This window comes from Varroa jacobsoni, unplaced genomic scaffold, assembly GCF_002532875.2.
Source record: "Varroa jacobsoni isolate VJ856 unplaced genomic scaffold, vjacob_1.0 scaffold_767, whole genome shotgun sequence".
Taxonomy (NCBI): Eukaryota; Metazoa; Arthropoda; class Arachnida; order Mesostigmata; family Varroidae; genus Varroa; species Varroa jacobsoni.
The window spans coordinates 12,680-27,246 of NW_019213669.1; the positions used below are offsets into that span (position 1 = coordinate 12,680).

Below are 14,567 nucleotides of genomic sequence, written 5' to 3' on the forward strand. Positions count from 1 at the left end.
ACCATATAAATAATGTATATAACATGTTAATTTCAGCAGAGTACATCTGAAAAATAACAACATATATAAATTGCATTCAGTTTGCTAGATCATCGACGTTATTTATCCCTAGTGGTCGTCTATAGTACTACCTTAACTATACTTCAGTAGTAACATATTCGATAACTTTTTGAAAATACAGTAGTATTTCAAAACTCAAGCAAGCGATCATTATACTATATTGACAAAGCACATTGGATGTATTTACCATTTAAAAGATTATCATTAATACTGTGTGTTATGCAGTTCCAAGTGCATTTAAAGAATTTGCTTACAGATTAATTTTGTTGAACCGTCACTTTTTTTTGCCAAAATACTGGATAGGATTTGATAAGCGAATTCGTTTTGACAAAGGACGATTTTCGATTCTCTCTCTTGATTATCAAATTGTTAACAAGATGTCGCGCGAAAAGGTTTCCAAATGAAACAAACTAGACATTCTTTAATATATCGGAACATATGCAAAAATCTTCAATAATTAGTATTAAGACACATAACTTATGTACCTGAATACTATATGAACTAGGTGGTAAATCCGTTTCAGCTATAGAACTTCTTCGACACTGAAATGTGTTTTACGTACAAAATGGGACATATTCGAGTGCAGTCATTAATTATACGTGTGCTTTTGCTATATCTCATATTTTGATTTTTTCGGTAGGCTTAGTAATAAGCTTCATTCCTTACACATACCAATACTGCTTCGTTTATTATATATATGTTTTTTTATTAACGGTTCACTTACTGATTTAAAACAAAACTAAATCTGAACATTTTGTCTTTTTGAAGGCTACTGTTATTTCTTTATTAGATAACGTTGAAATGTAATAATTCCGTAATATCGCAAAGTGAAGTGTAAAAACTGACATTTCTAGTGTAAAAAAAACGACACAGGAAGCAAATGCCGCCACGTACAACACAATCTGTAAACATAGAAGCAATACTCAGGTAGTTTTTTCTCATTGATCAACTACTAATTTCTTTATTTTCAAACTATGTTTAAAACAGATTAGATTTTTATTGAGTTTGCGAGACAAATTTTTATTTATTTATTCAAAAAATGTTTTGTAAAAATGGCTTTGTTTTTAATCAGGTAAATGGCAATATTGACGTAATAAAACTAACTTTTTTCTAGAGACCGTTATGTGCCCATTTTATATAATACTCTTATATAGTTCTTACAAATTAATTTATATAATTATCACTCAACATAACGAACGAGTCCGCGTAAAAAGTGTTTATATCTACAAGATATTTTTCTTTGTATTTCCATCCGAATAATGCGATGCGGACCGATAACAATAAAACCCAACTTCTCCTTTAGCTTAGTGTTTACACTGAAGTATTACAGCTTGTTAGATTCAATAACCTAAACGTTTACTTATTCTCTCGAGAAGTTATATCTAGAGTTCATTTTCACTCATAAATGCTATTTGTGCACATATTTTGATCAAAATCGGTAAACACGGTAACAGTGGCATCATGATGAAAACTTGACTTCTCTATCGTTAGGTTGGACACATTTTTCAGAAGTTATCCTTAATTCCGTAAAGCGAACGCTTTACTGCGGCTTACATTTATGTAGCTAAGATAAACGACTTGCGTTAGATAGGTTAGACGTCGACGACAATTTTATGTTTAGTATATAAAAATATGTAGGTTAAAAGGCCTCTATTAATAATTTTAGGTGTGCTAAATTTGGCTGCAGCGATCCAATATAAAAAAAAATAGAAGTCTTTTTACTTGTTCAGTGAATTATTTGACAGAATACAAGATTGTACAATGCATGCTTTGATGGCCGTTGCTTTTTGCCACGGCTTGGCCGTTTCATTCCTCTGTGCATAAGCGGGTCTGTTTAAATCTTCCGTTGCCTATCTCCAGCTCGATCGAACCACCAGTTAATTGCAGTGTGCTGTTCGCTGCTCCACTTGGTGACGGCGTCGCTCGTACCGTCCATGTGTTCCAGCATTTTTTAAATTGAACAAGTGGATTCTTAAGTGCCTAGCGCAATTCGTAGTTTGGTTCGTGCTAACGTCCGCTGTGGTAAATATGTTTCATAATGATAAATGTTTTAATTAAAAAATTTCCCCTGTATAAGCCGGCATTGTCGACTACCGTGCCCGTACGTGGCCTCCTTTGTGTGTTTAAAATCTGATCAGCTGGAAGTGAAGGGTTTCCATTTAAAAGATACAGTAAAAAACAGAACTTAGTGCATTCATACAGACTATGCAGTATATATCGTTAGCGGGACTTGAAGTAATGATTCGTGGCCTCTTTCACATAAAACCTTGGTCGTCCACGGCATTGCATTCTAAGGAAATTATTATTAAATCGATTTCATTCGTGCACAAATAATAGCTATATATGGCTACTGTACTCAGTTCAGTTGCAACAATCTCACAATATAAGAATGCAAGATAGAGACAGAGCTCGTCTACTGCGAGGACTTAGTAAAATCTAACTGAGATCTAGTAAAACTAATAATTTCAATAGTGAAATCAGATAGAACCCAGAAACAAAAAAAAACGACTACATTTATTTAAAAAATATAGTTTCGATTTGTACCATTTAGCGCATACATTGTGGTATTATTATCCCTCTGGTGCAAAAATAACCGAGTCGTTCTATTTTAGTTAATGGGAGATGTATCTTTGAAAGGCAAATCTAGCCACCTTTCAAAATTTCGTAATATTTCTTCAGCTGAGCCAAGATACAATATAGTAGATACCTGTTGAATAAAAGTATCTCTTGAAAATTTTAAAAAAACAAGCTTTAAACATTAGACTAGTACTTGCGGATGAAACTGCGTGTGGTATTTTAAAAAAGACTAAACTCATCCTACGCGTATTAATCAAAATTGTGGGAATTTATCGATTTATCAAGGTAAATGTCAATATCTGCTTACCTGGATATCTCACAAGTTTCACTATCGCTGCTTGAAGAAGCTTGCACTGGTAATTTCCTTAAAAAAAAATAAATGGCTCGTATAAAAAATAGAGATTGTGGGTTCAAGGCGTATTTTTCAACGTGGTCAAAAAAATAATCACAGCTTAAGAAAAGCAAAGCTTCACAAGTAAGAGTTAAGTTTAGATACAGGTTGTGCATACGCCAATATTGGGTTTTCATCGGGCAGATGTTCCCCAGAAACATATTAACTGGAAGGCCAGACCTCAATCTTTTTCAAAAAGGGCTGTCTGACAAGAATATCAAAGTTACGTACATCATTGCAGAAAGGACCACAAGTGGACTGATTTTAAAAGGTTCACGCTAAGCCATTAGGCGTTTGGTTGCCTGATTTCTCACCATCATTCTTAGCCAAGATGTTGAACCGTTTATTGTGATATTCTGTGTCGTAGCATAAAAAGCGGACATACATTCCGAAAGCAACGGAACAGAAACACAAAAGCTAAGTAAAGGTATTACTGTAGTATTTTTTACACGGAATCTGCCAGCTAAATTATTATTCAAATGTAAGTACTCAATATAAAAAATATTAAACAGTAGGCTATTTAAAATTAAATTAATTTAAATTAAAATTAAATTAAAAGTTAGCAGGCTAAGACAGAAGTGATTGAGCTTTAGCTTAATAGATTAACTTGAGGCCCATTGTAATGAATCCTTCTCTGTCCGTTCCGCCACCGCACAAGAGCTGTATTTTACCATTTTATCTTCTTTAAACAGCCATTCTATTATATTTGGCACAACGCTTTAGTACATTAAGGCACATGCACATTTTTCGATCCATGTCAGTTTTTGTCCGCAGTAAATTGCTATATAATGTTGCTGTCTACTTATTTTTTCTAATGTAGTGTTTTGGCACCACATTTTAGATTTTTGGTACGGAAATTGATGCTATTTGAATTATTACTATGGCACACACGATTCTCCTTCTTCAACCGGGTAAACCCGAATCAAGGACCTATTCAGATTTTGAAAGGTAAATATTCAACAAATGTCGTGCTGTTTTACATAGCGTTTTCATTGCCATTCCGTTTTGTCAATAGTTTTTATCAATTTCTCTCGCTCTCCGCGTTAGCATAAATGTTATCATCGAGTTATCATCACGTGTATACGTAAATGTATATAGCTATTGTTTATTTTCCGTTAGATATAAGATATTGGTTATTCTCCGAAAATAGTGTCAACGCGTGCATGGAAGCAATCTGCCACGTGTTTGAGGAGCATTTGAAGCGGCAGAATCCACAATCAGCGTCGATCACCTATGATATCTCTCAGCTTTTCGACTTCATCGATCAACTTAATGATCTCACCTGTCTGGTTAGTACACTGTATTGAGCATAATAATGTGACGATTATGTATTGCAATATTTCGCTGCACTTTTTAGGAACTAGATTGATAAAAGATGGAGCCTTTTTGCCGTTTTCTAGATCGGATCTTAAGGTATTCTTCATCTGTTTCACTTTCGTTTTTGCTTCCTCTCATTGGATCCTATTCTACGATGAAATATTTTATAAAAATTATACGATAAAAATTCTGCCGAATCCGTGGTTCTTTGGAAAAACTGTTAAGACAGGCCTACTAGGAACTGAACGACTATGTGTTCCTTTTAAATCCTCTATAATAAATTAAGCTGTAAGTCTATGTTTCGTCAACGTAGACGCAAAAATTATTATAGCAAGTTCTAGTATCAAGAGTGGAGAGACTGCCACAGGTTTCAATATGGTCAGAGTATTCTACTTAATTATGTGCATATTTTTCGGGTTCTTTTTAGGTTCATCAGAAGACAACAAACACGTATTCACCGTATAATAAAGCCTGGATAAAAGACAAGATTTATGCTTTGCTACGGCAGCAAGCCAGCCACTGATCTAGACGTACAAAATATATTTTCTTTGTTGAATTACTTTACATGCGATGGGTACACTACAGCGAGCCAAAACCTAATACTTTTAAGAACAGTTTTTAAGTATCGTGATTTGCGAATCAGCTCTCAAACAATCCTAACCAACGCCACGAACAACTTTGTGAAAACCTGTGACCTGTGGGCCATTACAGCAGACCTCAGACTGAAGGTTTGTTTTCGGGATTGCCTTAAGTACTAGTAAATGACGCTTGATTCAGTTATTCGGTCGATAACGAGCCTGTCACAATATGAAGCGGATGCCGATACGCCCGTGCTTATAGGCTTTGAAGCAACAAAATTGGTTTGCGCTTGATGATATCCCAAGAGCAAGTAGGAGCGAAGAACGGTTTGTGTATGATGTAATATATATTTAGCCCTTCAATGCTACTTGACGGTGTCGCATTTAAAAATTCACTCAGCGTACGCATCTTTATACTCTGGCTCAGCAATGTTATACCCTAGAACAAAATAGCCACCTCATTCAAAAATTCAAAGACAAACCGCGTCATGAGGAATCCGTAGCCATAACATATCCATTTGATTACAGGCATTTTACACGCTAGATGTTTCGCATGAACACATTTGAAGTCTATGAGCTAGTAAACGTTTCTAAAAGAGTGGGCACTCAATTAGCAATAAGTGAGAGACGAGAGGAACAAGGTTTCGATGACAAAATGAATTAAAACAATTAATTTTTTATGTGAGCACCTTTCTTTTTCGACTGCCAGCATTTAACATTCATTTTAGCCCAACTAATTAAACAATGCATTATCAGCATATGATGCATTATGTGAGTACTTCTTATGCTTCTAGCCTGTTTGCTGTTTGATTTTTGGGCCTACACGTTCGAGTAAAGTTTCAGTTTTGGCTGTCTTGGTATTGATCCCGATAATCAAATACACATAACAAGCATGCGGTTGAGCAACGTACGTGTTGATCTTTGTATGAAAGATTATGAATAATTACCATTTCGATTCAATGTATATGATATGCGAAGTGCTTAATTTATTTTACTACAAACACGATTCGTCACCTTTCGATACGGAAGAAATTGATAGTGTAAAATAAATTTGACAAAATGTGATGCTGCCATTATAATCATAAGTCTATGAGTTCGGTTTCTAATCGAAATTTCGATACTTTTTATTAACTAGGCTTAATCTGTAAGTCGTTGCATCGTTTTGGTTGGAAACACTTGGCTCAGAACAGGGTAGAATATAAATCTGCAGCCAATAAAAAATAGGCTTACAGCGCGAGCAGCACCTTTTTCATCTATGAACGTCGACTCAAAGTATACATCTACCTTTGTCCTTTTTATGAAAAACGTATGACCTGCTAAGGCAAACATTGAGAAAACGCATCTCGGTGTCTGTCCGAGCCAAACCACGTGTAGTTTCTATCACAAAAGTACTTCAGTAACAACCGTTATAGCCATAACTATTGCGAGAAGAAAAGTTTAGGCGTTGGATACGAGCGGTGATGAAGAGAACAGCTGAGAGAGGGAGACAGTTAACGCGCTCTATTCGGTCTCTCATTCTCAGGCGGCGGGTCGAGTTAGTTTGTTGGAGTGCTCGTCGTATAGAACCTTGCCCCCTGGCTCTTCCATCTATTCGACTGCCTGTCTCTTCACTCATTCTGCAACGACGCTGATCGGTTAAGAAATCATCCACATTAAATCCTCTCTTTTATCAACTTCAGACTGGAGTCGTTTATTTAATGAACTTTCATATCCAATAAGTTTAAGGATTAGCATAAGTTATATTCTATGTCGATATATGTAGGCCTGCGTGACTCGTGTCATTTCAGAATGGTATCATTCTGAGATTTATCAAACCTAAGTCATATTCTTTCATGCGAAATTGCGTCCGTATTAAATATAGTCGTTATTAGATTATGTATTTAGTATGTTTCCTTGGGTAATAAATAAAATCGACAGTATAAAATTATTAACGACTTGTTGTGCTATTCTCAGCGTTTCTCTCTGCAGTAGCTCACGGATGTCTACTTATACCGCGTTTTTTTTTTATTAACAACGCAATCTATTGAGAAAAGGATAAACAATTTAAATAAGCAGTTTCCTTTTTATTGATAATGTCTTACATCCTTTTTATCGGTTTAATATCATAGAATAATCTTTTGAACAGTAGATGAAGGTTAAATGTATGAGATCTGCAATGTACCGAATATGACTCACTTTTTTACGTATCAATTAATTGTCTCTTAAATGCTATCATGTTACTTTCTTAAATTTGGATTTAATTATAAACACGTTCTTTAGTGTATCTTTCTAGGCATAAACAATAAGACACACGATACTACAATGTCTTTACCTAAAGGCATATTTCCTACGAAGTACTTCGAATCAGCTTCTTATCAGCATATATCCATGATCGCATAAAGGACCGCGTCGAATAACTTAATTAATGCGTTAAGTTTTATGACACGCATGAATCCTAGGGGTCGCAGTGTATTACCACTAATTGTAACTCCAACGTTTTAATGCATTTGCAAATAAAATACTTACTAATTCTAATGTGGCTATTTGTGCTTATCAAAAGCCCAGCGCGACACTAGTGGAGAACTAGAGTACAGAGGAACAGTATATACTTCTGAATATGGAGACTATCTTATGAGAGATCTGCGTTTGAATGCCCTCCATAGAGTTACTGGATAGAAACGGTTCAACAATTTAGTTTGAGGAGAGTGGTTGGTTATGATTATGACTGAAGTATGTTGAAGGTGCAATGGTGTCATCTAAAGAGGGGAGCGAAGCTTTGCTAAGACGGGGAAATAGGACCGGAGTAACACCAATCGAATATAGGAAGTTATATGCACGCACAAGCACACAGGCACATACATACCGATCTCTCAACACATTTCACACGGACACCGACCCCCACCCGTTCCGATACACACACACATCCGGACGGCTAGACACTGGCACAGATCCAGATTGAAACATATACCATCGCCACATAGTGTAAGTGAAGGGGCGGGATGGGGGTGAAGATGGTGGGCACAGAGAAAACGCGCGCCCTAAAGAGGGAGAGAGAGTTGTGGTGATGGTGGTAGCCGGCCGAAAGGACAGGGAAGCAGGGAGAGGGTGGCTGAGAGTTAAGTTGTGCGGAGTTGTTCCAACGGGACGGAACTCTAAGCCGAGTCGGTTGGGAAAATGCGGGATGAATTGGGGAGTCAGCGGTGGCCGACCGAATTCGAGGGCGTCTATTTCGAAGAAAATGGTGGCCTGCGTATGTTCGTGATATTGGTACTAGTAGTAGCTGTAGTAATGGCGGCTATAGTAAGAACGCTAATGTTAGTGGCCGCAGTAGCGACAGTACTGATAGTGGTAGTGTGTGCTGCTGTTGTTCTTACAGTAGCAGCAGCAGCAGGAGGTCGCCTTGAAGGAGGAGAGTCTACCTTCCTTCTTTCGCTCCGCGGTTTGACATGGTTCTCTTTGCTACCTCTTGCCCTCTGTTGTGCTCACTCCACTCTGCTTTATGACTGACTTCCTTCCCCCCTTTACGCAGGCGCAGATGATGTGCGTAAAGGACTCGACTGCCATTTACAATCAGGAGAAAGCGTCCGCGCGGGCTTTGTTAGCATCACAAGTATCTGACACGCGGCTATTTTCATAGGTGACTCTTAGTTTGTATCATAAAATTCACGATGATGTAAATACTGCTTTGGAGAAATGCTCAAGTTCTTATCTTCCTACAGAACAAAAATGTAATGCAAGTAGTTGTTGGACGTCCTAGCGATCAACAAATACGCGGTACTTTTAGCAACAAAAGGTCATCTGTGACTAAAAAAAATGGTCATCGCAAACAGATAATATTAATCATCACCAGATGTTAGCCAGTTAACACAGTCTTTTCCATAATTTTATGTGTAATTCACGGTCGGTAAAAACCTGCGATTACGAGTTATAGGTTGTAAAGGGTATTGAATGTTAATGACTAAGACGTTTTTTTGGCCTGCTTACTACAGATTATGATCAGTACCTTTACAACAAGACAGCCAAGTCTATTGAAACCCAGCTTACACCTAAAAACATCTAATTCGACTTAAATCTATAAAATAAAAAAGTAGGTATAATATAACCGGTAAGCGGAACTTCGCCTGTTTCGCTTATTAAACCATTGCCTTATCAACTAAACAACTGCATTGTGTTTCATATCGTAAAAAAAAACTTTTCAGATTGCCTATGAAGCAAAGATGACCACCTACAGCTCCTTGGTTGTTAAATATTTTTTTTATTTTAAAAACCTGTCAATTTTAACCTAATGGTCATTGCAAGAAGAAAGGCTTCGGGACAATATAGAATAAAATGAACTTTTAGCTTCACAGTTTTTACTTTTGCCAGTCTAATTCCTGTAAAATGTTAGTTTTTTTCCAGCTCCGACTGTTTCGAAATTCCATTCAATGCATAGGGGTGCGATACACATATCCTAAGGCTTGGTCGTAGCCTTCATGGATTCTTAGGTGAATCGGCTTTCCTAGTATCTGTTAGCTAGTTATTTCTGATTTTCTTGCGGGTTTATTTGAAACTTAAAAAATGGATTTTAATGAATTCTGTAGGTAGACCCTTTGCTGAGTATAGTGCAATCACAAACGTCTGTATTTCTGCTATGGGGTTCATACCCACAAATCCCCATAATTACCAATTTATTTACGGATTAGGTGAATGAACGAGCAAAAAGAGCAAATAGGGCCTTTAAAACGAATTAGAGCATTTCAAATAACTTAGGAAGTTAGCTTTTCAATAAAACAAAAATAAAAAAAAATCCGTTGCTGTTTAGAGTCCAAATATGCTTTCTCAAAGTTTCATACAGAACAACCTTTTTTTCGTTAGAGGTATAGAGAAATAGGTTTATGCGCGATCGAGACACTCAGAGCTATTTACCTCAATCCCATTAAGGGCCCGAGTGTGGGATTCGGTCACCCACCCGCGAACAAGTGAAATCCTACTCTGATAGTGTAGATCATCATAACGCCGACTAAGTTGCTATCCTCTTGGGTACTTCTTCTGAGCCTTGACACCGTTTTGAAACATAGCATCAGATTTTTTGAAAGGTCTAAGCGCAAAGGATGTCTTCTCTTCCTTACCGCTTTCCCGCATCTTGCTCTTCCTGACGCCTTTCTTCAAGCTTCCCTTTTACCGCCTTAAATTCTTTTTTTCTGAAGCCTAATGGTCATGAAACAAATCGTCCTTTTATTCTGTTCCTCTGTAGATCGAAACATATCATTAATAACGTTTTTAATTGTGGCCCAAAATGTATCTTGCAAAACTTCTTCCCGCTCTTCTCAGAGGTCTTCACATTCAATTAGAGTGTCGTGCGCGTGTTTCATCTAATGCGCTTAATACGTATATATCATGGCGCTTTTTGTTTATTTTTACATTGTATGGGTGATAATGACCGTGTTCACATCGTGAATATAGGATGGATGTAGTATATGACCTTTCCATTGTCACTGCACCAGACTCCCAGGTCCGGAACAAGGTGCGCTGTGCAGCTTTCCGATTTATTCGCTGTTTCTGATTAAAGCTATTTCTTTTGCCATTTCCATTGCATTGTTGCTGTTCGGGCTGTCGGGAGATTCGTATCATTCTACATTATTGCCTAAAATATAGATAAACCCTTTGATCTGTAGAATTGAATATCTAACATTATTATCTCAGCATACATGGAAATAGATAAAAAAAAAATATATATATATATACATATATATATATATATATATATATATATATATATATATATAATATTTAGTAAACAAACAGAGAATTCTGTAATACAACTTTTAAAACCGATATGCACTTTTTTTTGCAATGTATGGACCAACCTACAACATTTTAAGCTTCTTTATAACAAATCTATTAAATCAAGTTATTTTTGGTATGTATAGAGGCTTTTTTGAGGCCTTATTTGAAAAGGAGGAGACGTGTTCGTGGATAGAATAGAATCGTTAATAGCAGAACTTATTGAATGTTTTCCAAAGAGTGCCGCAATCACCCACATCATTTAGGTTCAACTTCGCCTTGATATCGTGGGTAAAGGTGTATAGCTCAATTGATGGGATTATCACATATTTTATTTGTATCTCAAAAACATGAAGATCAGGCTGCTGTAGAGTGCTTTTTGTTCACGGCCTGCAGTAGCAATACATACATTTAGCATAAAATTGCCTTTATGCATGACTATAAAAGAGTGATTTACAAGGAAATTAGAAATATAGTGCACCAGATTAGGGCTTATTGCTGTACATAAGGCCGTGTTCAGCATAAGAGGCCAAAAGAACGTTTGACACTGTCGTTAATCTTCATGCTGGTATAGTGGTAATGCGTTTATTTTATGCGTTTATTAATCAAAGAGATATAGAGGCAACATAGATCTAAATCAGGGGGGGGGGGTGTTACACACGTTTCAACTCCCCAGTAAAAATCTGAATAGTAACAAAATGATAAATATAGTAGTCTCTTGCTTGGAGATTCATTCAGATTACTCGTGTTGAGCCCTCTCTATCCTAATGAATCTTTGAAACAATTCTCTAAAAAGCGGCACTGAGGCCTGTAGTAGTATCTCAGCTGGGATAGCTGCGATACAGCTATGGAAAAGGTTTTTTGGGAAACCAGAACTTGACAAACCTGTTTCAATGCTAAGAGCTAGGCGTAGGAAGCAATGTTTGATGGCGGTATTAGATTCGAAGCGTTTATTTGGGGCCGTCGCTGCTCTTCGTATTTTCCTGTATGCAGTAGATGCAGGAAAAATAATAATCAAACATGAAGGGATAAGGGTTTTTTTTCTTAAGTGTACCTAATATTAAACTAGTCTCTTTTCTAAAAATTGTTTTAACATCAAACCTAGCAGGACCCATCAATTTGATCGTTTCAATTTTTTTACAAGTTAGTTTATTTAAACGTTATCACATCACCATCGAACTTCACTCTATCGAAAATGTACTTTAACTATAAGAATAATAACCTTTTAAGGTATGGTTATTTTAACTGTGCATAGGAATAGAGATATAAGAAGTGTCGGTAAGTTTAGTGATGAATGAACCACAGAATAGATTTGCGTTTTCAATATCACCGGTTATCTAAAGCTTTCGCTTTATTGGACGATAATCTAGGTCACTCTTGAGCACCAGGCCTTTAAAGTACGTAGTTTTAACGGTAGAATAACTTAGTCAATTTCTGAAATTTTTCATATGATATGCATCAGATTTGCGGTCCCTCATAAGCATATACATGTGTAAAGTTCAGTAACAGTTGTTTTATCATTTAACTTTATTCCAGTCACATAAATGATATTTCAAAGTATCTGTAATTTCGAGCTTTATCAGATGCATATACGTCCACATAATTCAAGTATACTGAGCACTGCTCCTCGCTCAGATGTACTAAGAAATATCTGACAACAACGCTTTTAGCTCAGTTTTTTTCATGCGCTTTTAGAAAGCAACAGAGCATTTATTTCGCATTTATCTTGCATAGGTTTTTTCTATGCCTGTACTATTTGCCAGTGACGAAAGTTACGAAAAATCAAGTATTACCTATATTGATTTAGACCACTGTTGCTTGTTCAGTAATTCTTTTGATTCTATAAGTAGCCTAAATAAATTATTATATGCCGCTTATGCGACAAATAGTTTAAAGAATAATGAGGTGTTCTTTTATACTACATAAGCTATGTTATGACTTAGCTTTGTACCATAGCAGTAAATATAACAAATAGTTTATAGCAGTTAAATTGATTGCATAAGTTAAGGCAACTAAATGAAGAGCAGCAGGACATTATGTTAAGTAATTAATTAATTAAGGGTACGATATTGGTGGACACGTAATGCACTATTTTACAGTGGAAGCCATACAAATTTCAACATTTTAGGAATGAACTAAGACCTATATCTTTGTTTTATCACCGTTACCTACACTATTGTACCTCTTTTCCAACATTAGTAACATCAATGTTACTTTCGTGTAATACTGCAGCTTATTTTTCAATATTTCATGTAATTATTTTATTTTGGTGCCGTTGGTGAATAAGGTTTCTATCTGTGTCCTACTTGTATCTCAACTATAAACTCTGGAAGTTTAGAACATCCAAGTCTACATTTGTTTTTGTCCTATACTTCGTCTAATCTAAGTGTACTTAACTAAAAGTTCCAGTTAGTAGTAGTTTGCAGTAATACACCGGACAAATAAGATCTTTCCAACGTTTCTCTTCTAAAATGGTTTGTATGTTTTGTTAATTTATTTCACTTACCTTCGTCAGTGGCCTGCACTCTTTTATATTGTGCTCTCTAGATATACCGATAGAGAAGCATATGTTGCACATGAAATTTACGTTACTGGTCGCATTGCACTGCAGTTTGTCCCCTTCTCAATGATCTGTAACTAAAGCATGAACACTAGATATGCACCAAATAGAACAAAAATTTGTATCTTATGCAGCCCTACTATACTATATGCAGAGATGCCTGTTGTAAGGCCAGTCGATATAGTAAAACCGTTCGTAGAATACAAAAGAGCATTTGTTTCCCATTCATCTTGATGGGAACGATCGCTTCCATCGTATAACATATTCGTGAAAAGTTTCTTACTTACTAATTATCATATGTAATACGAATACTTTGATGACTGTATAGTCCACATGGGAGCCTTGTGGTCGCTTCAAAATGAGTCAGAGTTGGCTCACTGCTTGTCAAGCCTTACGCGCAATGTTCTGCAGAGCGTTTTGGAGGATCGGAATTAACTGACTTTGCTGTATGATACTAGGGGCAATTTCCAAAGTATTACTTGCCTTAGCTTATAGTGTTTGCACGTAGCGAGTTTGTACCAGTACGACTAGGTCGTTGGCATAAGCGAACAGTTTGTACACGATTTTGCAGGATGCAAGCCTCTTGCTTCAAGTCTGTTATGAATTTACTTTTCCTAGAGTGCAAAGATTCTAAAAAGCCTCTGAGAACACGAATTATAAATACCAGATTACTTTCTATCGTCATACTCTACTTAGTAAAATATGCGCCAATTTAGAGCCTGGAACGTCCTGAAAACAACAATTACGCGCTTATGGCCTTCAAGATGATTTAGCAATTCGTGGTGGTACAGGTTAAAAAGGCAGAGTTCCGGTGCCTTCGGAATCCTATTTCTTTAATCTTATACCTTCCTTCATGCTTCTCCCATGCTATTGCTATAGATTTCGATCTACAGCGATAAAGCCATTCAGGTACGCCATCTGCAAGCAGCCTCAGTTTTTTCGCCTCGATCTCCTCTGCTAACTTCTGCATTATTACGGAGCTATTCTTTCTGGCTGCGGATGCCTCATTTGCTAGTTACTCAAGTAACTATTATCACATTTCATTCATTCAATTAATGGTTCAAAAATTGACTTCGAATAGACGTAGCTCTAAAAGCATTAAGAAATAAACAATGATATTTCAATTTCCATGTGAACACTTATGCAGCCAACTATATCATATGCCGGTCGGTATAGTTCATAGTATAAATTTTTCAAGTAAATAATAAGTATACTCCTAGAATGCGGGATGTTTAATGCTAAAGTTGTTTCGGTTGACTGCGTATGCTGTTCTAACGTTTTCTCCGATTACTGCGCAGAAAGTGAAGCTGCTTTCTGCTCGTGGCGACTGAAGTAGTAGTTC

The 14,567-nt window shown here is 36.5% G+C and overlaps 1 protein-coding gene and 2 long non-coding RNA genes across 4 annotated transcripts; 1 reads left to right on the forward strand and 2 right to left on the reverse strand.

Moving 5' to 3' along the window:
- Nucleotides 1–1,929: 1,929 nt before the first annotated feature.
- e(r) (enhancer of rudimentary) lies at nt 1,930–6,601 on the forward strand. Of its 2 annotated transcripts, none has more exons than XM_022838539.2 (5): nt 1,930–2,082; nt 3,870–3,976; nt 4,179–4,317; nt 4,773–5,250; nt 6,446–6,601. In XM_022838539.2, exons 2-4 carry the CDS (start codon nt 3,909–3,911, stop codon nt 4,866–4,868), a joined length of 303 nt encoding a protein of 100 aa, XP_022694274.1. In that variant the 5' UTR covers nt 1,930–2,082; nt 3,870–3,908; the 3' UTR covers nt 4,869–5,250; nt 6,446–6,601. The 2 variants fall into 2 exon arrangements, with proteins under 2 accessions (XP_022694274.1, XP_086825768.1); XM_086969642.1 differs by having other exon boundaries at nt 4,773–5,073.
- On the reverse strand, nt 5,838–8,221 carry LOC147753071 (uncharacterized). Its single transcript, XR_015312309.1, has 2 exons — nt 7,766–8,221; nt 5,838–7,485 (listed from the first exon to the last, which is right to left on the reverse strand). It is a non-coding gene; the product is annotated as an uncharacterized LOC147753071 (long non-coding RNA).
- Nucleotides 8,222–9,134: 913 nt separating this feature from the next.
- Nucleotides 9,135–13,354, reverse strand: LOC111263459 (uncharacterized). Its single transcript, XR_002682237.2, has 3 exons — nt 13,172–13,354; nt 11,551–11,648; nt 9,135–10,525 (listed from the first exon to the last, which is right to left on the reverse strand). It is a non-coding gene; the product is annotated as an uncharacterized LOC111263459 (long non-coding RNA).
- Between the last annotated feature and the right edge of the window lie 1,213 nt (nt 13,355–14,567).